This window comes from Haliotis cracherodii, unplaced genomic scaffold, assembly GCF_022045235.1.
Source record: "Haliotis cracherodii isolate W230 unplaced genomic scaffold, xgHalCrac1.p SCAF_16, whole genome shotgun sequence".
Lineage (NCBI taxonomy): Eukaryota > Metazoa > Mollusca > Gastropoda > Lepetellida > Haliotidae > Haliotis > Haliotis cracherodii.
The window spans coordinates 14458756-14486326 of record NW_027266271.1 but is presented as its reverse complement, the minus strand read 5'-3'; the positions used below and the strand labels follow the sequence as shown (position 1 = coordinate 14486326).

Genomic DNA, 27571 nt, shown 5'->3' with positions numbered 1-27571 from the left:
AGTTAAGGAAGAACACAATATTTTCGTTTTGTTTGTTTGTTTGATTGTTTTGTTCGTTGTTTAACACTACACTCTGCAATATTCAAGCTATATGACGTCGGTCTGTAAACAATCGAGTCTGGACCAGACAATCCAGTTATTGATATCATGTGCATCGATCTACGCAATTGGGATCGATACGATTCATCAACCAAGTCAGCGAGCATGACCACCTGATCCCGTGAGTCGACTCTTACGATAAGTATAGTCGCCTTTTACGACAAGCATGGGTTACTGAAGACCTATTCTACCCCCAATCTTCACGGGTCCAATTTCTGCGATGGTTTTGAGATGACACGAACCTACGCTACTACACAAGACAAAACTCTCAACGAGAAGCTGGGTTAGCCTGGTGGTGAATGCGTTCGCTCTTGACGCCGGAGATCCCAGTTCGATTCCCCCCCACATGGGTACAATGGCGTGAAACCATACTCACTCACTCACTCACTCAAAACACCCACCAGTATCTACAGTTGGTTTATTTTAGGTCGTTGGGTGACGGCTTTCCACTCAATAAACAACAAAAAATACCTGCTGTGTGCCTCACAACAACCAGTAAACAACCAACACAAGCATATACACCAGCTTTTTATTGCAGGAAGTTTACAATTATACGCCATTATTTTCTTATTTGAAAGTTTAACATGAGTTCCTTTCGAATTTAGAATTAAATTCAGAAGTCATTCATTTGTTATCACTGGTGTATCTTTTTTATATTAAATCTAAACAAGGTTTTCGTCGATAAAAAGCAGTTTAATGGAATAAAATGACCAAGTACGTCGTTATCATTTTTACCTGCGTGAATAGAAATTTCGGAGATTTTGTTTTTCCGTTCCAAGCTCAAGTGTCACTTGATTATTTATTTGTAGTAAGGAGAAGGATGTGCCCGAGGCAGGTCCTTCTCCTTGTCGACGTTGTTGTGACGTCTGCAGACGATGTAGCCAAGGACGGCGGAGAGTAGGGCTAGGAGACCGGTACCAAGACCGATTCCTACAAACATCGGGAGCTTGGACTGGCTTGCAGTTGCTGTTGCGTCGGTCTCTGAATACAAGTCGAATATGCTCAGTGAAAGCATTCTTTATCATAATCATCTTTTCCATAAATAATCATGGCATAACTTGGTGAGTTCATTATATATTATTATCCGGGCTATATAAGATTGTCATTATGGTCGAACTAATGGGTATTGCGCTACTTATATCACATCTACTGAGGTACTACCTCTAGTGTGTCACTTCATTCACATCAATTCAACCCCCTGTGTTAAACTATCACATCAACACAACCTCTAGTGTTAAACTATCACATTAATACAACTCCTCGTGTTCAACTATCCCATCAATACAACCCCTCGTGTTCAACTATCACATCAATACAATCCCTCGTGTTCAACTATCACATCAATACAACCCCTCGTGTTCAACAATCACATCAATACAACCCCTCGTGTTCAACTATCACATCAATACAACCCCTCCTATTCAACAACCACATCAATACAACCCCTCGTGTTCAACAATCACATCAATACAACCCCTCGTGTTCAACTATCACATCAATACAACCCCTCGTATTCAACAACCACATCAATACAACCCGACGTGTTCAACTATCACATCAATACAACCCCTCGTATTCAACAACCACATCAATACAACCCCTCGTGTTCAACTATCACATCAATACAACTCCTCGTGTTCAACTAGCACATCAATACAACCACTCGTGTTCAACAACCACATCAATACAACCCCTCGTGTTCAACTATCACATCAATACAACTCCTCATGTTCAACTATCACATCAAAACAATCCCTCGTGTTCAAATATCACATCAATAAAATCCCTCGTGTTGAACAACCACATCACTGCAACCCCTCGTGTTCAACAATCACATCAATGCAACTCCTCGTGTTCAACCATCACATCAATACAACTCCTCGTGTTAAACAATCACATCACTACAACCCCTAATGTCCCACTTTATTCACAACACTACATCCTCTAGAATTAAACTATCACAACACTACATCCTCTGGAGTTAAACAATCACATCACTACAACCACTTGTTTCACTTATTCACAACACTACATCCTCTAGAATTAAACTATCACAACACTACAACCTCTAGAGTTAAACAATCACATCACTACAACCTCTTCTGTTTCACTTATTCACAACACTACAACCTCTAGAGTTAAACAATCACATCACTACAACCCCTCGTGTTGAACTATCACATCACTACAACCACTTCTGTTTCACTTATTCACAACACTACAACCTCTAGAGTTAAACAATCACATCACTACAACCACTTCTGTCTCACTTCCATCGCCCCTTTCGGTCGGGTAGCCAAGTGGTTGAAGCGTTCGCTCGTCACGCCCAAGACCCAGGTTCGAATCCCGACATGGGTACAATGTGTGAAGCCCATATATGGTGTCCCGCGCCGTTATATTGATGAAATATTGCTAAAAGCAGCGTAAAACCACACTCACTCATTCACACACTCCATCGCACATACACAGGTATTGCCACCTGCTCTCACCTGTCTGAACGTCACCTCTGTTTCCTTGACTTGGAGAGCCCGGATGTGTACCCTGGAGATTGGGGTTGCCGTCGAAGGCGATGACGTATCCCACTAGAGTGTCCTGTGCCGCACGACGTTTTCTCACAGGGAAGAATTCCTCTTTGATCAAACTAAATCCAGTTGAACACGATAGCTGCAAGACAAGGAAGCTGCTCGTCTCACTCTTATAGTGACGGTTGACAGTTGTATAAGTATGACCCAATATCTTGAAAACATTAACGTTATTTTGGGAATTACGCTTTCTGTGTAAAGCACAAATTCAAGTACTATTTTTGGTTGAGTCCTCGTCCGGTATTCGAAACCACACTCCCAGAGTGAGGCACTTGTTTACACAGAGGGGCACACAAAGTACATGTATGTGATCTAGACTTCCATTTTTGTTAAAACCTGGAAGGGTGAGTGGGTTAGATCGCTGACAAAGTGTGCTGGCGATTAGGTGCCACACTCCCAGGATGGGACTCAAACCCAAAAATAATATTACTATATATTGCTATGTTATAATATACTAATATAACAATATATAACATATGTAACATTGTTACATTGGACCACTTTCTAAAAGGCATTGTGCATTCATTCCCCACATTGCCACCAGATGGTGGCTAAAATGAAACAAACAATAAATGGTTATTCGATGTTTTTTGTTTGTTTATTTGTTGTCTAACACCGCACTCAAGCGTTAACAATCAGTTGATTGTCTGGTCCAGACTCAATATTACATCTGAATAAACTACCACTAAACCACACCAATAGGTTGTGTTTGTTTGTTGTCCTACACCGCACTCAGCAATACTCCAGCTATGTGATGGCGGCCTGAAAATAATCAAGTCTGGACCAGATAATCAAGTGATTGATTTGTTAACAACGATCCACGACGTCGGGGTTTATGACACGAGTCTGATCACCCGATCCATTTGGTCACCTCTTCGACCATCATAGGTAGTTGGGACTTATTCTAACTGGAATCTCCACGGGGTCACTCATATGTAGTGAACTTCATCAGCTTTCAAGGTAGACACAATTCTATGTATAACGACTTCTTTAATGCTGTAAAAAGCGAAATTTCGTTATAGATCATTATACCGTTGTCAAGCAAGCAGTCTGGTTGATCCTGCCAGTAATTATATGCTTGTCTCAAAGATCAAGCCATGCATGTCTAAGTACAAACTCTAGCACAGTGAAACTGCGAATGGCTCATTAGATCAGTAATGGTCCCTTAGACGATAAATCCTACTTGGATAACTGTGGCTGTTCTAGAGCTAATACATTTCTTGGCACGGTATAAGGATCTATACCGAAACGTCGCATTTTACAGTATTAAAGAAGTTGTTATCCATAAAATTGTGTCTACCTTGTCCTCCGTCAACTTCTAAGTAATGCCTATCAAGCAATTCATCAACTTTGTCTTGGCCGTGGCAATAATGATACTTTCTACATATCAACGAGGTATTGTTGCATCGACCACATTCAACAAGCAAAGAATCTAGGGCAGTTCTGAACAGAATCAAATTAATTCCTAATAGCAAAGGTGAAAGACGCCTACAGACCACATGTCACTTCATGACTTTTAGGGGGGCACGGGTGGCCCAGTCGTCTAAGGCGCCGCGATTCGCTGTGCGGAGTTGCGTCCCTTGGACACGCCAGAAACCTATGAGTGTGGGTTCGAATCCCGGTTCGCCCCGATTCTGTTTCTAGGTTTGTCAGCACCATACCCGTACTCGTGGGTTTCACCGAAGTGGTAAACGTCTGAGACCTGCATCACTTCGGGCTTTCCTCCCACATTAAGATGACACGCCGTGATATAACTGGAATACTGTTAAAAGCGGCGTTAAACCCAACTCACTCACTCACTCATGACTTTTAGCCTTTTAACATCGCTCGATGACTATCTTCTACTCACACCGGAACACGCTCCGTCAGATACGGACGCTTTAACGACGATGCCCATGTGTGAAGTGGTTACACTGCCAACTGACGTCATACGAAGCTTGAAACAGGCTTGAGTCGATGTCGTAGGGAAGATTGGTTCTTCAACCACAACCCCACTGTACTGAGGGACGATACATCTGTAACAATAGTAGAGCTTTTAATACACAGTGCTTTTTAGACAGTGGTCAAAGGTAAATATATATTGATAATGCAAGAGAATAACCAGCCTAGATTTTCTGCCGAAACAGATTCCACTTGGCGTAAAGGACAAATAGCTGTGGAAATTATATGAATGGACCACTGGAAATCGTGATGACACCGGGCGTTCGCGAAAAGGATAAGCATGTCCTGCCCTACCGGTATAACCCGCCATTCATACAAGTTTCATAAAAAAGTATGACTAATTATTTATTCCTAATCGAATTCCTGCGATTCGGTGTGCAGAGTTGCGTCCCTTGGGCACGCCAGAAACCTATGATTGTGCGTTCGAATCCCGGTTCGTCTCATTTATGTTTCTAGGTTTGTCAGCACCATACCCGTGCTCGTGGGTTTAACCGAAGTGGTAAACGTCCGAAACTAGCATCACTTCTGGCTTTCCTCCCACATTAAGCTGACACGCCGTGATATAACTAGAATACTGTTAAAAGCGGCGTTTAACCAACTCACTCACTCACTCATATCAAAGTCATGGCTAGTCCTTGATTCGACACGATACCTGTATTATTTGAGTGAGGTGAGTTTAGGTGCTCGTTGAAGATATTTGTGTTACTAGTGGCAACTAGTGGGGATAAAACCACAGATGGTGCAGTAGATCAGTGGACCACCTACATATAAGTAAAACATGTTAGTTTCACATACTTATATTGATACGGAGGCACGGGTGGATCCATCGTCAAAGCCGCGGCAATTCGCTTTGCAGACTTACGTCCCTAAGACATGCCCCAAAATAACATATTCGCCTTTTTTAAAATGTTTCTTGGTTTGTTAGCACCATGCCCGTGCTCGCGGATTTCCGTTTAAAACCGGCATCACATTCGGCATACCTCCTACATTAAGCTGACACGCCGTGATATGACTGTATAATTATTAATTATATATAACTGTTTGAAACCGGCGATAAACCAATCTCACTCACTAACTCACTTTTAGCAATAGTGTGTTGTTCTAGTATGTGTTTATGTGTCAGTGAAGAAATCATTCGGCAACAGACGGATTAATAAGGAAGGGATTTAGCATGAGTAATACTGCGCGTTTATAATTATTGCTTGATATATTGCCATGTAGCTCTGAAGTCAGCTGATATAAGCTTGGTTTGATGAGGCCAATCGTATTGCTCTTACCCTTCATCATACACCATCCATGACACAGCGTCCCCGCCTGACAGCGTGTTGTTGACCATGATCTGGTGAGTCAGCACGCAGCCCCAGTCACTTGCTGGAGAAAAGAAACTAGAGGGTCATATCTGATATCAATAACTATTGCCATTCATCATCTATCCATTTACCTATTCAATCATCTATTCATTTACCTATCCAATCCTCTATTCATTTACCTATCCAATCCTCTATCCATTTACCTATCCAATCCTCTATTCATTTACCTATCCAATCCTCTATCCATCCAATCCTCTATCCATTTACCTATCCAATCCTCTATTCATTTACCTATCCAATCCTCTATCCATCCAATCCTCTATCCATTTACCTATCCAATCCTCTATCCATTTATCTATTCAATCATCTATCCATTAACCTATCCAATCCTCTATCCATTTACCTATCCAATCCTCCATCCATTTACCTATCCAATCCTCTATCCATCCAATCCTCTACCCATTTACCTATCCAATCCTCTATCCATCCAATCCTCTATCCATTTACCTATCCAATCCTCTATCCATTTACCTATTCAATCATCTATCCATTAACCTATCCAATCCTCTATTCATTTACCTATCCAATCCTCTATCCATCCAATCCTCTATCCATTTACCTATCCAATTCTCTATCCATTTACCTATTCAATCATCTATCCATTAACCTATCCAATCCTCTATTCATTTACCTATCCAATCCTCTATCCATCCAATCCTCTATCCATTTACCTATCCAATCCTCTATCCATTTACCTATTCAATCATCTATCCATTAACCTATCCAATCCTCTATTCATTTACCTATCCAATCCTCTATCCATCCAATCCTCTATCCATTTACCTATCCAATCCTCTATCCATTTACCTATTCAATCATCTATCCATTAACCTATCCAATCATCTATCCATTTACCTATCCATATGTATATTCATGAATTATTATAGCGATAATCCATCATCTATATATCTAGCTAGCCAACTATCTATCAGTGATTTAGCCATTTGTCAATCCATAAATCTATCTACACATCCAGTTATCATCTATTTATCTTCCGAGGGGCGCTCGGGTAGCCAGTGGTTGAAGCCTTCGCTCGTCATTTCGATAATCCAGGTTCGACTCCCGACATGGGTACAATGTGTGAAGCCCATTTCAGGTGTCCCCTGCTATTGCTAAGAGCGGTGTAAAACTATGCTCACTCACTCACTATTTATCTTCCACCAGTCATCAACTCATCAACTTTCCATTTATTCATCATCATAATCTATCAGCCATAATTTATTCACCTCCCATCCATCCATTATCCGGAATAGGTTCACTTCTCAATCCAATTAGTAGATACATGCCTATCATCCTTTCAACAATCATCTAGGCCTATCCAGTTTTCCAACCATAATCCACATTTCTATCCATACATCAATCATCTATCCAGTTTCCCAACCATAATCCACATTTCTATCCATACATCAATTATCTAACCAGTTTTCCAACCATCATCCACAAATCTATCATCCATCGACCAATCATCTTTCCATTTTCCCAACCATCACCTACACATATGCCCACTTAACAACCATTATCCTGATTTCAAATGATTATCCACAAATCCATCTGCGCAGTTTTCCAACCATCATCCATATATATATCAAGTTTTCCAAGATCAGCCACAAATTATCTATCAAGATTTGAAACATCATCCACAAATCCATCATCAGTTCATCAACCATCTATCCAGTTATCGCTCACCTTTTCGCGAACACCTGGTTTCATGACTATCATCTCTATTTGGTAGTGATTCATAAACACATCCTTATGAAATAGTCGGAATAATACAAGCGACTTTGCTTTTGGCTGAGATTTTTTATGAATATCGAAAGGGTTTTGTCACTTTTATTCCAAAGATCACCCCAAAAATATATTATTCATTCATCATTTATTTATCTACTTTTCTAATAATGATGCACATCTGTCCATTCACCAATCATCTATCCGGTTTCCTAAAAGAGATCCACACATCTATCTATTCATCAATCCTCTATCCGGTTTCCTAAAGGAGATCCACACATCTATCTATTCACAAATCATCTATCCGGTTTCCGAAAGGAGATCCACACATTTATCTATTCACCAATCATCTTCCTGGTTTCCTAAAGGTGATCCACACATCTATCTATTTATCAATCATCTATCCGGCTGCCTAAAGGAGATCCACACATATATCTATTCACCAATCATCTATCCAGTTTCCTTAAGGAGATCCACACATCTGTCCATTCACCAATCATCTATCCAGTTTCCTCAAGGAGATCCACACATCTATCTATTCACCAATCACCTATCCGGTTTCCCAAATGATTCACACATCTGTCCATTCACCAATCATCCATCCGGTTTCCTAAAGGAGATCCACACATCTATCTAATCACCAATCATCTATCCGGTTTCCTGAAGGTGATCCACACATCTATCTATTCATCAATCATCTATCCAGGTTTCCAAACACGATTCATTAATCCATCATCATCCCATCTAATCACCCTTCCATCTAGCCTTTATCTATGATAAGATCCTTTATCAATCTATCTGCCTTTCGGCTTCTCTAACCACCCATTTACCTGATTATCGCAACATGTTTAAATAATAATAACGTGTTTCCTACATGACCCATCTGTTGATGGAGTTGATCCTGGTCTGTCTTACAGACCCTGATACAAATATATATCAAATACAGCCCATGCAAGTCTATAATGTTTGGCAAGTCTAGATTACTGCAGTATCAGAAAATGAAGAGAGTCTCTGGGCTCCCTTTTATTATATTTTTATTAAGATTATTGAACAACTGTTTTTTTCTGTACGACATGTTCATTTCAGAGACTAGATGTTAGTCTATAGTTTATCCATTACAGCAAGCAACTCACATGAGACTGCAATACACACTTGGATGATCTCGTCAAGCTGCAGGACAGATGTGATAGGCGCCCCGTTCCGTCTGGTGACTGTCATTGTGACGGGATTGAAAATCAAGGAGGATCCCTGTTTCCTCAGAGCCGTCCTGGGAAACAGCCATGTATTCATTTTCATCACACTGTTCTTTTGAAACGCATATTATATTACCGTATTCGACATAATAAGCGCACATGGCGCTCTTAAAATTAGAAATAGGGGACTCTTCTTAGAATATTATTTTGGTGAAAAACAACAGAGTTGAAAGATCGTAAATTTCGTGGTTTATGTTGACAGCCTGAATGTTTATATACGACAGATATATCTTTCCAGAATCTGATTTCCAATAATTATGGATGCATTATATTATAATTTATTATACACGAATAAATAAGTCTTGTGTACATTGATCAATCGGAAGGGGTGCTAATTGGGACTGTTCCAATATATCAGCCAAATGTCGCCGTCGGCGCTTATTACGTCGAATACGGTAGTTTAAGTGGATGGCTTGGTTGCACATTCTCCATGTGCTGACACCCTCAATGTTATATCGTATTAAAATAGTTTTAAACACGTATCAAAACTCTTTTTATCTGAAGGTTCGAAATAAACTGATGCTGTAAAGGACTGATTTATTTATTAAATAAATATTTTACACATATCTTAATTGGCTCGCAATTTGTGTATCTACACGTTATGGTGACGTGCATGTTTCTCCTTATTCCCCTGTTAGAGGTGGACAGCAATTTGAAAGGACAATGCAATTGGAGCTGGACTTTCCTTTTGAACCCAATACGCACACATATAGGACAACAGGGTGTTACAACAAATAGTTTTGGATTTAGGGTCGTGGCGGAGGTATCCAGATGAATTCATTGAAATAGGTCAAATTAGTAGTTTCTAGTATCCAGTAGTAATACCCTAAAGATCTCAAAACTATTTGGAACTTGGGGAAACGCCCTACACATACTTCGGCCAGCTTAAATGTATGCGCTTGGACTTTTTGTGTGACCCCCCACCACCCCACCCCACCCCCACCACCCCACCCCACCCCCACCACCCGGCCTTTACTTGTCTGAGATTACTGCCCAGGGTCTACTCTTTCCGCAGATACCATACTGTTAGGTTGTTTTTTGAACTTTTCGACATTGGTCTTGAAGTATAAGGGGTGACGGATAGACAGTTAAAAATCACCGAATTTATATAATTTTTCATACTTCAAATGGCGATAAAGTCATTATTTTGGTGGTTTGGATTTATTTTACTGATACTGTCGAATGCACATTTCCAACAGCTTTCCATCTAAGCTGTTGGAACACATGGCATGATTTCCAAAATTGGTCGGAAATTACGTTTGAACCTGGTAGGGACGTTATAATACCGACATCCTAATACTCTGTTCTGTTTTAACAAATGATATGTTATGTACAAAGTTAGACATATGGTCAACTTAGTTATTTTTAAAATTTGAAAATATTTTTTTAGTTGGTCTCATCTGAATATGCTTAAATACCAGGTACTTTTGTGGCTGAGTACATATAGGATCAGCAGGCATGGGAACCTACTCGGATGGGTTGGTCTCCACTGCACTGCTGTAGACGAGCAAAGAGGAGCTGTCGAACTGGCAGGTGAAGGTGACGAGCTCGTCCAGGCGGTTGAGGGTGCCATTCGTATACTGCACGATAAGCTGAAGAACGTACGTGTTGTTTCCTCCCTTGGAAGTCAAAATATAAATTAACTGTATTAAAACGTGTGAAACGTTACACAAGCGATGAAGCAATATTCCAGCAATATCACGGCGGGGGACACCAGAAATGGGCTTCACACGTTGTACACATGTCGGGAATCGAACCCGGTTCTTCGACGTGACGAGATCGCGTATGAATACAGTACCAGGATGAAAGGTTCCATTTATAATATAGAGCCAAATGATCCGCAGCCACGTTTGTTAACAGAAGCCCTCACGCATCTAAACCTATTTAACCTTAATGGGGGCGTCAGGCAATAGTTTATTGTTCAAGCAGGTATCACATGTATGTATGTATCTTATTAAAAGTAGTTCAAGTAAGGCGATCTCATTTGCATATTTATCGTATCGCGATACCAAGTTTATCGGATCAGATTATCGCATCGACAGCACCATCTATTATGTTATAAACGATTGAACATACGTTATTCGAAGGTCCAAAGTTCTGACAGGGCCCGCCCTTGAATGGGAACGTGGCTGCATAGCCTTTGCACCAGTCAGGGATCTTGTCACCCGTGTTAGCAGGGGACGGAGCTGGCTGGAGGTAGCAGCCGCCGACCGTGGCGTTGCCCCGGACGTGGACGCTTCCGGCAAAGTCGGCGAAGCTGTAGGGGGTGATGCAGACGCTGAAGCTGTTCTGGTTACACTGGTGGTAGTCTAGATAGAAGAATGTAACATGATATATCTATCAGGTTATTCAGTATATCGTACACGTCATAGCTGCCCCACCTTCCAGAGAAAAGGGAGTGAACTGACTTGTCCCCACCCTTGACGAACTAGGCTGCAATTATTGAGTTGTATTTTGGCTGGACTAACACGTCTATGCATAGTCCAATCAAAATCTCGTAACGAACGAGACATCCGGTTCATAAACAACATCGATTCCATCCTGCAGATTTCGGTCGACTGCAGGATTTGCAAAAGACGAGTACCGTCAACTGGGCGTCGACAGATATCTTTGCAAATCGTTTCATGTTTTTAATCAAGGTGCTCACATTTGATTTGATGCACTTTTTATTTCAATATATGTCTTGGTAATCAATCAGATCGCCTTGACTGTTTGAAGCAAATGCAAGTGATAAGAGAGGTGGAATCTGATTGGGCAACAGGAAAGGGCATAGAAGGGACATATCTCGTGGAAACCGGACTTTTAGAGTCAGTTAACTCCCTTGCCTCGGGAAGATGTAGCTGTTCTTACACAGGTGGTAATTTAGACAGAAGACTGCAACACGTCAACTCCAATCAGGTCGTTAAGCAGTATATCAACACTGTTGCTGTCCTGTATGACTGGTGTGATATACTAGTAATTTGTATTGACACAAGTGTTCGTTGCAGTAGGACCCAGTCCACCCGGGGTGACATTTTGTGTGATATAGTTAGTACTTACACGAGGTTTCCTTGCAGTAGGCTCCAGTCCACCCGGGGTGGCAGTTGTGTGATATAGTTAGTACTTACAAGAGGTTTCATTGCAGTAGGCTCCAGTCCACCCGGGGTGGCAGTTGTGTGATATAGTTAGCACTTACAAGAGGTTTCCTTGTAGTAGGCTTCAGTCCACCCGGGGTGGCAGTTGTGTGATATAGTTAGAACTTACAAGAGGTTTCCTTGTAGAAGGCATCAGTCCACCCAGGGTGGCAGTTGTGTGATATAGTTAGTACTTACACGAGGTTCTGTTGCAGTAGTGCTCCAGTTCACCCGGGGTTGCAGCTGTGTGATATAGTTAGCACTTACACGAGGTTTCGTTGTAGTAGGCTCCAGTCCACCCGGGGTGGCAGCTGTGTGATATGGTTAGTACTTACACGAGGTTTCGTTGCAGTAGTGCTCCAGTCCACCCGGGGTTGCAGCTGTGTGATATAGTTAGAACTTACGCGCGGTTTCGTTGCAGTAGACACCAGTCCACCCGGGGTGGCAGTTGTGTGATATAGTTAGTACTTACAAGAGGTTTCGTTGCAGTAGTGCTCCAGTCCACCCGGGGTGGCAGTTGTATGATATAGTTAGTACTTACACGCGGTTTCGTTGCAGTAGACTCCAGTCCACCCGGGGCGGCAGTGGCAGGTGATAGTTTCCTTGCCCCCACCAACGTTGTCAGACATACACACACCGCCGGGACTGCATCGTCCGTCACAGCCTATTCCATTAATTCTCGCTGAAAAGACATTTGAATAACATGCATTATTACATGTATCCTTGAATGTATTTCTAAACCACTGCCATTGACATCTTTTTGTGATAAATGCACCTTGTTATCATATAGACTTTCCTCATGATCATCACATGATTCATCTTCCCGAGACACGAGTGTCCACCAGCCTACATATCAAAGTCAAGTGAAAAGTAGGGACACCTTTGCCTAAAGAAGATGAACATGATTTGCTTTTATGAAATATGAACCGAAAATGTGTCAAATCGGACATCTACGAAATATGTTTATGAGGTGTGTGATACAGTTCCACTGAGAATGTTACTTGCCTTGCCTTGCATGTGTTTGTGACGTTTGTCAGCGATGGGACAGGATGCGCTCTCCTTTTTGCACACACCTGGTATCATCACTATTTAAAAGTGATTAATAAACCCGTGTTTTTAGTCGGAATCGTACAACGTTCTCGGCTTTTAGCAGCAATTTGTTTTGATTTTGGAAATGATTTTTTGTCTATTGTATGTACCTTTCCGGTATAACTGACAAGTACAAACTTTTAAAATGCACATAGTTGTGTGTTGAATGGTTAATCTAATCAGGTTCCATCAGAACGGATAAACGTCACTTCAGGCTCACCTGCATTATAAAGCTGAAACGCTGTGATGTAAGTGAAATACTGAAATGCGGCCTAATCCCGGTCACTAAATGCGGTCACTAACTAGGATCTGACTTACATGTGGGCCTGCTGCAGTCAGGCCCTACGTAGCCAGACTGACACACACATGCCCCGTTCGTCGCGTTACACTTTCCACTGTACTTGCAAGGTTGGCTTATACCTCTTCTACAGTCGAAGGGATCCGGAACTGAAATATTCATACATCCATGTAAACGTATGCAGCACCCAAACACAGAACTATGTGGTTCCTAAATGATAAGAAGAGAACAATGTGGATTGGTATTGTAGGGATTGGCGGCGGGGCAGGGAAAGGTTAGGTAGGGTAGGGGTGGGTCAGGGTAGGATAGGGTTGGGATTGAGGTGGGTAGGTAAGGGTAGGGTTAAAGAAAGGTTAGTGTAGGGTAGGGTTGTGTAGGGTAGGGTTGTGTAGGGTAGGTCAGGGCTGTATAGGGTAGGATAGGATAGGGTTGGTAGGGTAAGGAAGGGTCTGAGTAGGATAGGGTTTGGATAGAGGTGGGTAGGTAAGGGTAGGGTAATGAAAGGTTAGTGTAGGGTAGGGTTGAGTAGGGTAGGGTTGTGTAGGGTAGGTCAGGATACGGTTGGTAGGGTAAGGAAGGGTCTGGGTAGGATAGGGTTGGGATGGAGGTTGGTAGATAAGGGTAGGGTAATGAAAGGTTAGTGTAGGGTAGGGTTGTGTAGGGTAGGGTAGGTCAGGGCTGTATAGGGTAGGGTTGGTTTAGTTTATGGTATGGTATGGTATGCTTAGGATTCGGATTAGGGTTAGAGTAGAGTGGGTTAGGGTTGGGTTAGGTTAGTTTGATATAGTATGGTAGCATACGATAGGAGAGGGCAGGGCAGGGGTAGCGGAGGGCTAGCAGCAGTGGTTTAGTTTGGGTATGGTATTGTAGGAATTGAGATAGAGATTTCTATGATTATACACATCTTTGGCATCAAATACTTTTCAAATGCTTGTATTTCAACTGTTAAGTACCCCTTTAGATGAAAACACTTATGTACACGTATATACTCTTAAATATATATGTGTATGTGTTTGTTTGTGGTTTAATGCCGCACACAGCAATATTTAAGCTATATGACGGGTGTGTGTAAATAAACGAGTCTGGACCAGACAATCCAGTGATTGACATCATGAACATCGATCCACGCAATTGAGATACAATGACATGCATCAACCAAGTCAGCGAGTCTGACTACTCGATCCCATTAGTGGCCTCTTCCGACCAGCATTAGTCGCGTCGCAGGACAAGCATGGTCGCCTTTCACGACAAGGATGAGTTGCTGAAGACGTATTCTACCCCGTATCTTCACGGTTCTCTTAAACATATAGCGCGACACACAGTAATCAATTCAAGATAAGCAAGTAACATACTGTCGTCGTCATAAATGACCACATCGATTGTGCAGGTGACAAGTCCAGCGCCGGTCACCAGCACTTGAAACAGTTCTGACCTGTTTTCTCTTTTCTGAAAGCAGGAATAAATACAACACATGACTAAAAGATGCTTGGGTAAACTCTGGTGTGAGTCAGTAATTTTAAACCACATCTGAACAACGCTGGCAAATGATGGTAAGCCCCGCTTTCCACGACATGTCAGCCTACTGTTGGAGATGTGTCAATCACTGGATTGTCTGGTCCAGATTCGCTTTTTTAGAGACCAGAGTCATCTAGCTGGAATATTGCTGAGTGTAGCGTTTAAGAAATACAGCAACAACAAGACTACTGAGGAACTTTTTTTAGCGAAATCCACTTTACCATGGCGAACCTTGAGTCCGACTAAAAGATAGCGGCAACTAAAGGACACAGAAGTAATGAAGGTATCTCGTTAATTATCTATTTACCCATCGGAAACCTTAGACTGTAGGGGCTTTTGGAGCGGATAGTTAAACAATTGGTACAACCTAAGATGTCGACTTACCGAACCATAACCAGAACCAACACCGAAACATCACGGAGGGAGCCACCAAAGTCCTGTCTACCAACAACAACTGCCGACAAAGGAAACTACAAGAAGCCATTGACATCAGGAGACACCAGCCAGCCATGAGCCGTGACCAGGGAACTTATCTGCCTTGTGCTTGGGACTTATTGCTTTGATCCTTGTCGGTGCTAATTACCTAGCTGGCTTCAATTTGTCCTTTGTTGTGTCCATATATGCTCTCTGCATCATGGCATTCATTCATTACTTCTTCATTCATTCATTACTTCTTCTAATTTTAGTGCTGAAGCAGCCAAATCAGCACAAAAATTAGAAGAAGTAAGCATCAACCTACCAATATAAAAAAACGAAATTAAAAGTATCACAAAGAAGAAAATCTTCCAAAAGTGGCAAAAAAAATCTGATTGCAAACTAAAGCACCTGCTACAAAAGCCGCTCAAAAAACAAAAAATCCATCATAAAAAAACAAAAAAATTGACAGAGTAATAACTAACCTGCAAACAGGCCACACTAAGTTAAACTCCCACCTACACCAAATTAAAAAAACACCAAACCGGTAAATGACCCCACTGCACCTTAAAAGAAACGCCTGAACACATAATACTATATTGCACACACTACCAGCAAAACAGAAGAACACTCCAATCCACACTAAATTGCAACAATCAAATGACACTAGCAACGGTACTAACCCCCCTAAATGACTTATAAACCTTTAAAGCACTAAGCATATATCTAATCAAAACATGCCTACTTGGCCGCATTTAAAAGTAAAAGTACAAGAAACAAGCTGCCAATAAACCCTAACATTCTAAACCTATAAAAACACACAAACTCCCTTTAGTCGACCCCTCCACCTTTTGCATGGCATATTTCAAAATTCCAAATTTGTTCTCCAAATTAAGTAAGCAACACTAAATAGCCCCACCTAGGTTGCCTCATCTTTTCGGACATACCCTTTTCGACCAAATCCAAAATGGCCTGGCGGGCCCGTGCGCGAAATACGCATATGTCTGAGAGCGCAAGTTAAATTCCTAATTTAAGCAAGTGAGGCATTCATTCACCTGATTAAGGAGTAAGCATATACTCCGAAACGTTGAGTTCCTCATAATAAAGAAGTTGACATCCATATATTCACTTCCTTATGTGTATTACTCCTAAATGCCTTTCAAAGATCTACATATTTACTGTTTTAAATACTAGTAGTCATATTTATAAAATGAAATAGAATTCATCCTCAGATGCATGTATGTTAAATTGTTCATATATATTCATATTTCTATGTATGTTCTTTGTCTCCCAGGTTCAATCAATAATACAATTCTGTTTTAATATGAGTTTTAAAGAGCTTATGGAAAATGCTTTCATTGGAGGAGGATACAAAACCAATAGCTATTTCCGTCAGTAAACATACTTCAGGGTTTTGTGTTATCAGTTAGACATAAAATGAAACTTACAAAATTATCGATCAAAGGGATCTCGATATCCTTGAACCTTTCATTGCTTGCAAACACCACCGAGTCATTTGTGATGGGTATGAAGTCTTCGTTCTCTTTAGCCTGGTCAGGAAGTGTCCTTGTGCTGACAAACGCCGTGAGGGTGCCAACAGATTTCGCCCTAGGCCGAGAAAGTCGAACTCTGGCTAGGCCATCATTTTCCCTGAACGACCGATCCCCTGTACATATGGTGATATCTACAACATATACACAGCGTATGTAACATGCAGGCTGTAGACAACACTTAGTCTGTAGAGAAACCGTTGTCTGTATATGACAGTGTTGACGGTATATAACACTCGTCTGAATATAACACTCGTATGTATATAACAGTGTTGACGGTATATAACACTCGTCTGAATATAACACTCGTATGTATATGACAGTGTTGACGGTATATAACACTCGTCTGAATATAACACTCGTCTGTATATAACAGTGTTGACGGTATATAACACTCGTCTGAATATAACACTCGTATGTATATAACAGTGTTGACGGTATATAACGCTCGTCTGAATATAACACTCGTATGTATATAACAGTGTTGACGGTATATAACACTCGTCTGAATATAACACTCGTATGTATATAACAGTGTTGACGGTATATAACACTCGTCTGAATATAACACTCGTATGTATATAACAGTGTTGACTGTATATAACACTCGTCTGTATATAAGAGTGTTAACGGTATATAACACTCATAGGTATATAACATTGTTGACTGTATATAACAGGCATTGTCTGCATATAACACTCGTCTGAATATAACAGTGTTGACTTATAAAACATGCGTTGTCTATATAAAACACTCGTCTGTATGTGGCAGTATTGACTGTATATAACACTCGTTTATATATAAACTGTGTTTACGGTTTATAACACTTGTCTGAATATAACAGTGTTGACTGTATATCACATGCATTGTCTATATATAACACTCGTCTGCATATAACAGAGCTGACTGTATATCACATGCGTTGTCTATATAAAACACTCGTCTGTATATAACAGTATTGACTGTATATAACACTCGTCTATATATAAACTGGGTTGACGGTTTATAACACTCGGCTGAATACAACAGTGTTGTCTGTATATAACACTCGTCTGAATATAACAGTGTTGACTGTATATAACACACGTTGTCTATATATAACAGTCGTCTGTATATAAGAGTATTGACTGTATATAACACTTGTCTATATATAACAGTGTTGACTGTATATAACGCTCGTCTGCATATAACAGTGTTGATTATATATAACACTCGGCTGAATATAACAGTGTTGTCTATATATAACACTCGTCTGAATATAACAGTGTTGACTGTATATAACACACGTTGTCAGGGCAGGGCAGGGCAGGGCAGGGCAGGGTGATGTCAATCAATAACTGGATTGTTTGATCCAGACTCGATTATTTACCGCCGTCATATAGATGGAATTTTGCTAAATGTGGTGCTAAACAACAACAAACAAACAACCAAACAAATGGAATAATTGATTAGAGTACCTTCATTGTCTGCGATATAAATGAAATGGTTGAATGTACCAGACGAGTCGGAGAATTGAGTTAACTTCAGTTTGAATGTTTCATCATCCTCTGGCACCTGCCAAAGATAGAGAACAAATGTTACTTCGGTCCACAAGATCAATAAATATTTCCACTTCAGTATGCGAGCAGTGTTATGTATTCATGTCGATCAAGGATACACTGCAGTATTAATGTCTCTGAGTGATGCTTACTCACCGAGTCGTTCGTAATGTTGATGGTAAAATTGACGTGATCCCTCCCTGCGGGGACTGAGATGGGCACGTTGTTAAACTGCTCAAAGTCACTCGAAGATGCACCACTCGGAGAAGTGCTATACTGAAACAGACATAGTCATTGCATTTATCGAGTCCTTTTCACAATAGGCACTTCACCCTGATATCACAAGTTGATTGGTCGCAACACTCCACGATCACTCTAACACATATATTATCACACTCTGACTATGCCCCGAGTGTTTGGATTTAGGAACAGTTAAATAGTGTCTGCCATACTGATTTTAAGAAAAGAGTCATTTGTTGTATATTCCTATATATATATCCTATTCTGACGTGAGTGTTGTTAAATCAATAAGACACAAACTTGTCGATTCATAATAAATAGTTCTAGTGTCGACGATATTCTATGTTGAAAAGCTTGTCAAAATACCCACTACGGGGAATATCTGACTAAATGTTCACTAATACGAAAGATGTTTGACTTCAAATTCACAAATACTTTGGTTATATGAATGAAACTTTCTTACAGATGATATATGATAAATAGGTTGACTTATTTGAAAGGTATCTGACTATAGGTTCGCTGAGACGGAGGTTATCAGTTCAGGATACATGAACTTATACGGAAGTTATCTGACTGTAGGTTCACAAATCCTGAGGTTATTTGACTGTAGGTTCACAAATTATAAGGTTATCTGACTTGAGGTTCACAAATACTGAGGTTATCTGATTATAGGTGCACAAATACTGAGGTTATCTGACTTTAGGTTCACAAAAACTGAGGCTATCTGACTTGAGGTTCACAAATACTGAGGTTATCTGATTGTAGGTTCACAAATACTGGGGTTAACTGACTTGAGGTTCACAAATAATGAGGTTATCTGATTGTAGGTTCACAAATGCTGAGGTTATCTGGCTGTAGATTCACAAATACTGAGGTTATCTGACTTGAGGTTCACAAATACTGATGTTATCTGACTTGAGGTTCACAAATACTGAGGTTATCTGACTGTAGGTTCACAAATCCTGAGGTTATCTGACTTGAGGTTCACAAATACTGAGGTTATCTGATTATAGGTACACAAATACTTAGGTTATCTGACTTAAGGTTCACAAAAACTGAGATTATCTGACTTGAGGTTCACAAATACTGAGGTTATCTGATTTTAGGTGTTAACAAATACTGAGGTTATCTGGCTGTAGGTTCTCAAATCCTGAGGTTATCTGACTTGAGGTTCACAAATACTGAGGTTATCTGACTTGAGGTTCACAAATACTGAGGTTATCTGATTGTAGGTGCACAAATACTGAGGTTAACTGACTTGAGGTTCACAAATACTGAGGTTATCTGGCGGTAGGTTCACAAATACTGAGGTTATCTGGCTGTAGGTGCACACATACTGAGCTTATCTGACTTGAGGTTCACAAATACTGAGGTTATCTGACTTGAGGTTCACACATACTGAGGTTATCTGATTGTACGTTCACAAATACTGAGGTTATCTGACTTGAGGTTCACAAATACTGAGGTTATCTGACTGTAGGTGCACAAATACTGAGGTTATCTGACTTGAGGTTCACAAATACTGAGGTTATCTGACTTGAGGTTCACAAATACTGAGGTTATCTGATTGTAGGTGCACAAATACTGAGGTTAACTGACTTGAGGTTCACAAATACTGAGGTTATCTGGCGGTAGGTTCACAAATACTGAGGTTATCTGGCGGTAGGTGCACAAATACTGAGGTTATCTGACTTGAGGTTCACAAATACTGAGGTTATCTGACTTGAGGTTCACACATACTGAGGTTATCTGATTGTAGGTTCACAAATACTGAGGTTATCTGACTTGAGGTTCACACATACTGAGGTTATCTGACTGTAGGTTCACAAATACTGAGGTTATCTGACTGTAGATGCACAAATACTGAGGTTATCTGACTTTAGGTTCACAAATACTGAGGTTATCTGATTGTAGGTGCACAAATACTGAGGTTATCTGACTTTAGGTTCACAAATACTGAGGTTATCTGACTGTAGGTTCACAAATACTGAGGTTATCTGACTGTAGATTCCTTGATAGTCAGGTCATGTGATAAGAAATATTACGGTGGCGACGTGGTCTTTAACTGCATCAACGTGTTACTAAGAAAAGCCTTTCTTCTGTGATACTTACTTTGAACATCAATCCAGAGGCCGAGGGAGCATCAAGCCGGACAGTGACTACCACGTGACCTGTGGCCTCGTATGCAATTCCCGGGCTGACTGTTTTGTCGCCATGCCTTGTGTCTACAAAAACGGAAGCAAGGCCTCAACACTAATTCATTGTATTTGTTTGTTGTTTAACGCCACATTCAGCAATATTCCATCTATATGACGGCGATCTCGACCAGACAATCCATTGATGGACGTCACATGCATTGATCTACTTAATTGTGATGATATGACATGCATCAACCTAGTCAGCGAATGGTCGCCTCTTACGACAAGCATGGGTTGCTTAGCATCCATTCTAACCCGGATGTTCACGGGTCCCTAATGCATTGTACGGAATGTAACAAAAATATATTTGGCACCAGAGAACACTCTCAAACTGCAATTGGCAAGATTTGTATTATGTAGTGTTAAAACCGCCATTCAACGTTCGATTATGATAAAACAAGGTATTAATGCCCAGAAGGTATCGTTTGATATAATCAGAATTGTCAACTTCTGAATCTCAGTCTTTTTTCTGATATAGCCATTCTGTGGCCGATCCGAAACACGAAAAAAGCCACCACTCTGATCTTGTTCGAAAAATAGTCTTCAAAACTTGATGACATATGAGACAACGCTCCGGGATTCTTACCGTTTCCTCTCTGTGATGATGCACCAGAAACCAGTCCTGAAACAAACATTGACTCTAAATGACCCTCCAAAACGTGCCACGCGAAGACAGAGAATGATCCATCGCATATACGTCGTGTGGGGCATATCGTTTGTGGTACATGCCCATTCATTTTCAGGGTAAAACATGAGGCAAAATATTTTTTTCGAGTAGTTTTAGAAAAAAGTATGTTTGGGGCAAAATAAATCTCAACACAGTCCGTCTTTAACGTTTACACGATTTGGTCATCACAAGAAAAACAAAATTGTGCTCCATGTATGACACGTATATGATTTGGTCATCACAAAAACGACACAATTGTACCCCATATATGACGCGTATATGATTTGGTCATCACAAGAAAGACAAAGTTGTGCTCCATATATGACTCGTATATGATTTGGTCATCACAAGAAAGACAAAGTTGTGCCCCATGTATGACGCGTATATGATTTGGTCATCACAAGAACGACACAATTGTACCCCATATATGACGCGTATATGATTTGGTCATCACAAGAAGGACAAAAATTGTATCCCATGTATGACGCGTATATGATTTAGTCATCACAAGAACGACAAAATTGTATCCCATATATGACGCGTATATGATTTAGTCATCACAAGAAAGACAAAATTGTACCCCATGTATGACGCGTATATGATTTGGTCATCACAAGGCAAGACACAACTGTGCCCCATGTATGAATCTTAGGTTTGGAGTAAACTGCAAAATCATTCACTTTAGTGTTTACAGTATATTTAAAATAATAATCCCAGGCTGACACTCACCATACAGAATGTACAACCCAAGGATGTAGGTGGAAGCAGCCATGATAACAGGGGGCTTGATTGTCAACTGTGGAAACATCAAGGCGAAGATTGATTTAATGATGATGATGATGATGATGATAATAATAATAATAATGATGATGATGATGATGATGATGATGATGATGATAATGATAATCATAATCATAAATGGGCTGCGTGTAGAGGGGGCAAGGGCCCTGAGCTGATGATGAGCCTAACCAGTCTTTGTCCACAACAGTGAGCAGGCACTCTTTGCATCCCACTGTTGATAGGGTTACAGTTTCTTTCCTTATAGGACCGCCTCCGTGGTCTAGTGGTCCACCCGGAGAGCGGAAGTCCGGGGTTCGATCCCCAGCCGCGCCATACCAAAAGACGTTAAAAAATGGTACTTGTTGTTACCCTGTCTGGCGCTCGGCATTAAGGGGCTAAAACAAGGACTGGTCGGCTCGGAGTCAGTATACTGTGTCTGAGTGGGATATTCATGTTAAACTGCGGCATGGTATCTCAGTGAGCTAGCACTATAAATCGGCATCAGTCCGGACTAGTACAAGCAGCCACACAAACACGTACATTCACGTCGCTATATAAGTGCAATAATAAACCCCATTTCCCCTCCTCCTCCTTTCCGTATTGACTGTTAAGGGAAAAACATTAAAGTCTTAGGTCCAGAACGATAAAAATAATTATAATTTGATTAAAGAAAACATTATTCATTGATACGATTATGATACTGCCTGTTAATTCAAAGATTAAACAAAAACATCAAAAACAAGATTGTCTCCAAAAGTCGAATTACTGTCGACCATCACGGACCAATAACAAGGATAAACATCACAAGTTACTGGTTTCAAAGATGTCTTGTTATATTTATAAAACATTCCCAGTGTTTAGATTTTAATCGTTTGTCGAAGCTAGTCATTTCACTGATACAATACATTATTCTATTTGTTTAACTATGTTTAAAAAGGAGTGAAAAAAATCATTAGCTATAAATGAAATAATTTATGGATGAAGACTAAATAAAAAATAATGGAAAATGAAACATGCTTTTCACTGTGTTTCAGGTTATGTTTTTTCACAATCTGTGTCTTAAACATTATTAACATAAAGGTTCTACAAACTCGGATTTATAGACTATCTGGCCCAAGTGAAAGAATTCAAAGGTTTTCATCCTTTCTCTGCGGGCAGAACTCATCCCCTGTTCTAAACAACTTCACCAGCACTTACCTGGATGTTGATGAGCTGCTTACCTGTGATTAAGCACCCGTTGTCGGAGCCTCTAAATACCCGTCTTATCCAATCCTTGCGTCTCTCAGCTGTGCGCGAATATCTCACCATCCAATCAGTGACCCCACAGCCATATTAGGATAAAGTCAGCGAAGCAGTAGAACATGCTTGTTAAATACTAAAATTCTATTCGCTGTACAAGGGGAAAAAACACATACATTCGTCATACATACATTAAATGGTTACTGCGTGCTAAGTAATGCCATGGTTGAATGCTGAGAGACATGCACGTGGGTGTATCTTGTTAACTCCCTGCACTTAAATACGTCTATTGCTGTCCTTACGTGCAAAAAGAGCCGTGCCCATCAGATATGACCCCAAAATAAGGTACTTGTTTGTTTGTTTTGTTTTGTTTGTTTGTTGTTTAACACCTTATTCAGCAATAATCCAGCTGTATGACGACGGTCTTTAAATAATCGAGTCTGTTTGTTTGTTGTTTGACGCCGCAGTCAGCAATATTCCAGCTTTATGACGGTGGTCTGTAAAATAATCGAGTCTGGACCAGATCACTATCATGAGCATTGATCCACCCAATTGGGATACGATGGCATGCACCTGGACCAGAAAATCCAATGATTGACATCATGAGCATCGATCCTGGGATCTTGGGATCCCACGCACTTGGGATAGGATGACATGCATCAACCAAGTTAATTGCCTCTTACGACAAGCATGGGTTACTGAAGACCCATTCAATCCCGGATATTTACGGGACTAGATGGATTAGATGTTTTTATAACCATATATACATACTATTAAAGAACAACATACGTACATATATTACAGGCATCTTCTACAGTAAAGGAGGGCGGTGGGGTAGCCTAGTGATTAAAGCGTTCGCTCGTCTTGCTGAAGACCAAGGTTCGATTCTCCACATAGTTCAATGTGTGAAACCCATTATTGGTGTCCCCGGCTGCGATATTGCTGGAATATTACCAAAAGCGACGTAAAACCATACTCACTACAGTAAAAAGGGCATCGAGGTTAACATGTCTTTGACAAAGGAGACTTGGGTTGGTCGACTTCTACCACAAAGGGTAATGGGTAGTACGTCGCTTAGAAGGGTATTTGTATCAAAACACACACACATATATATATATACTGAACCGCAAAAGAAACGTCACAATGGATAGATATATGAGAAACATTATTTGGCCAAACACTGTAAACATACTTTCAGACATATTAAAAAGATGAAACTTGGCAAAACTGATCATCAAGGTTGAAATTAAAGTGCCATATGTTCTTAAACTAGTCTCTGAGAAAATGGCATCACAAGTCAGTATCTCGTGTGTTCGCCATGTGCATTGATGACTGCCGTGCAACGTCGATACATGGAATGGATGAGGTAGTTGATGAAGGCCATGAGCACTTGAGCCCACACTCTGAGGAACGCCTGACGCAGTTCAGCTGCAGTTGTCGGCCTTGGTCGGACGTCATTTAGCCGTCTTTGAATCTCGTCCCACAGGTGCTCAATGGGATTTAACTCGGGACTGAGGGCAGACCACTGCATGGTTCTGATGCCATTCGGCTGGAGGAAGTCTCTTGTTGCACTCGCAGTGTGGGGGCAAGGGCGTTATCATGCTTAAACTCGTGGTTGCGGCGACGTGCCAAATGAGGTATGGCGTGTGGTCTCAAGACTTGATCAATGTATGGAGCTTCTGTGACACCATTGCCTCTCTCCGGACAGATGCTCTGGAAGACCACAGGGCCGACCCTCTGTGCAAGACCGATTCCACCCCACACCATGATGCTCGGACCACCCCATGAGTCTCTCCCAAGAACACAAGCATCCGAATAACGTTCCCAACGGCGTCGGTAGACTCTCTCTCTGCCATCTGCTGTTGATGTCCGCACGATGTTCGCACAAATGTGTCGCTGGTGTGACCCCATGGTCTGTCGAGCAGTTTCCGCAGCAGTAACAAAGCGATCTTGAAGATGCTGTCGCCCAATCTGACGATCCTGACGTCGGGTTGTGACCCTTGGTCTTCCATTACGTGGTCGGTTATCTGTAGTGTTGGTGGACTTGAAATGCATTGGCTACTTGCCGGGCGGTTTATCCAGCTTGCAATCGTCCAAGGGCTGATATCTTGTCAATCTTGGCATGTGGTAGCAATTAAATAACGAACGAATGTTATCCGATTTGGGTGGATTTATTCGGGCAAGAAATTGGGAAACGCATATGCATTTCAATTTACACGGAACTCACGTACATCGGGTTACCATGGCCGTTGCCGTGATACGTTTGGGCGATCAAATTTCATTTTTCCGGACCAGGTAATGTTAAATTTGAGAAACTTGACAAAAATTACCAAGATATTTGAATGGTAACATGCAATGTGGGCATTACTAGTCTTACTGCCATACGTGGGCATCCTGTAAAAATCAGCATCTTTAGTGGATATTTCCATCATTTTCCATGGTTGATCAGAATAAATATGTTTTCTGGTGAGTTCATTTATGAATACAGTAACACCTCGTGTGTGTTATAAGTACTTAAAGACAACGAACCAGCTTTCGGCGGGGTGTTTGGTGGTGAGATGGCGGGATCAAAATATTCTTATTGGTTTACAAAATGCCTTGCATTTAATACACTGTCACTGTCTCACTGTCTCACAATATTCTTCTCCAATATTTTTTTTCTAATACCAATAATTTCAAGCGTTTATTTGTATCGTCGTATCATCGAAGTTATATTTAGTGCAAAGTATATTATTACCCCAAGTGCGTTTGCACCAAGACTAGTTATCCCGAGAAACTCTCATGTCAGTCGGTACAAAATAAAGCGCCCCTACATAAAACGTCATGGTTGATAATTATTTACGTCAAAAGAAGTTTGATAATTATATGACTTCGCAATAACACCAGGGAATGCAAACAGACAAAAACTGCCTAAAATTACGCCAATAAAATAATTGCCATTGACAGTGGAACATGAGTAATTAGTTATCGTACATTACAGTGCACTAAGTACATGTATGTCCTCTGTCATGTGTTAAAATTGCGAATGAATCGCATTCGGATTATTTCAGTTCTGGTATCGGAGTAAGGCAGGGTGAGAATTTGTCGCCATTATTCTCTTTGTTTCTAAACGATATTGCTCAAGATATCTTCGCAGGACCTGGGTGTCTACGAATTAACTATTCAGTTACTTTTGTTGTTGTTTGCTGACGACATGGTTTTGTTCAGTACAAGTTTTGATGGACTACAGGAAGCCCTAAACTTGTTTTCTGAGTGTTGTAGTGGTTTTACAAGGGTGATATATTAGAGGTCGTTACTTATTTTAAATATCTTGGTCTGGTGTTTTACACCCTCTTGTAGTTTTTCAGAATGTCAAAAAACTTGATCTAAACAGGCAATGAAAGCTTTATTTATTAATAGCAATAAATATATTTTTGTTGATATCCAGTACCAGTTATTTCAATCATTAATTCAACCTATATTGTGTTATGGATGTGGGGTGTGGGGTTTTCGTGGAGGCAGATGCATTTGAAAGAGGGCATCTTTGATTTATTGAAAAGATATTAAGTGTTAAATTATCTACACCAACGGCATATGTTTATGGTTGGAGAGAGAGAGAGAGAGAGAGAGAGAGAGAGAGAGAGAGAGAGAGAGAGAGAGAGAGAGAGAGAGAGAGAGAGAGAGAGAGAGAGAGAGAGAGAGAGAGAAAAAAAACAATTATCAAGGCTTAGCGAAACCAGACTGTACCTATGAATGAAGGATTTAAAATGTTAACAGTATTACAAGGTGGACACAACTTATGGATAACAACTTCTTTAATACTGTAAAAAGGGACGTTTCGATATAGATCCGTATACCGTTGTCAGTCTTGCTTGACAACTTCTAAGTAATGCCTATCAAACAACTAAATAGTATGGTGTAAAATACCGAGTAGCTCTAACACGTTTCAGGCTCAGTTCACATATGTTCAAGATTGAAAAG

The 27571-nt window shown here is 40.7% G+C and overlaps 1 protein-coding gene across 1 annotated transcript; it reads right to left on the bottom strand.

Moving 5' to 3' along the window:
* Positions 1–710: 710 nt before the first annotated feature.
* Positions 711–25473, bottom strand: LOC139463856 (uncharacterized). The gene is made up of 17 exons (XM_071245236.1): positions 25470–25473; positions 22322–22391; positions 21512–21547; positions 20840–20952; positions 18644–18763; positions 18407–18503; positions 16848–17083; positions 14823–14916; positions 13491–13619; positions 12625–12765; positions 11047–11279; positions 10441–10589; positions 8851–8984; positions 5900–5993; positions 4531–4696; positions 2589–2763; positions 711–1080 (listed from the first exon to the last, which is right to left on the bottom strand). The coding sequence occupies exons 2-17, from the start codon at positions 22362–22364 to the stop codon at positions 899–901; spliced, it is 2142 nt and encodes a 713-aa protein (XP_071101337.1). The 5' UTR covers positions 22365–22391; positions 25470–25473; the 3' UTR covers positions 711–898.
* Positions 25474–27571: the final 2098 nt, after the last annotated feature.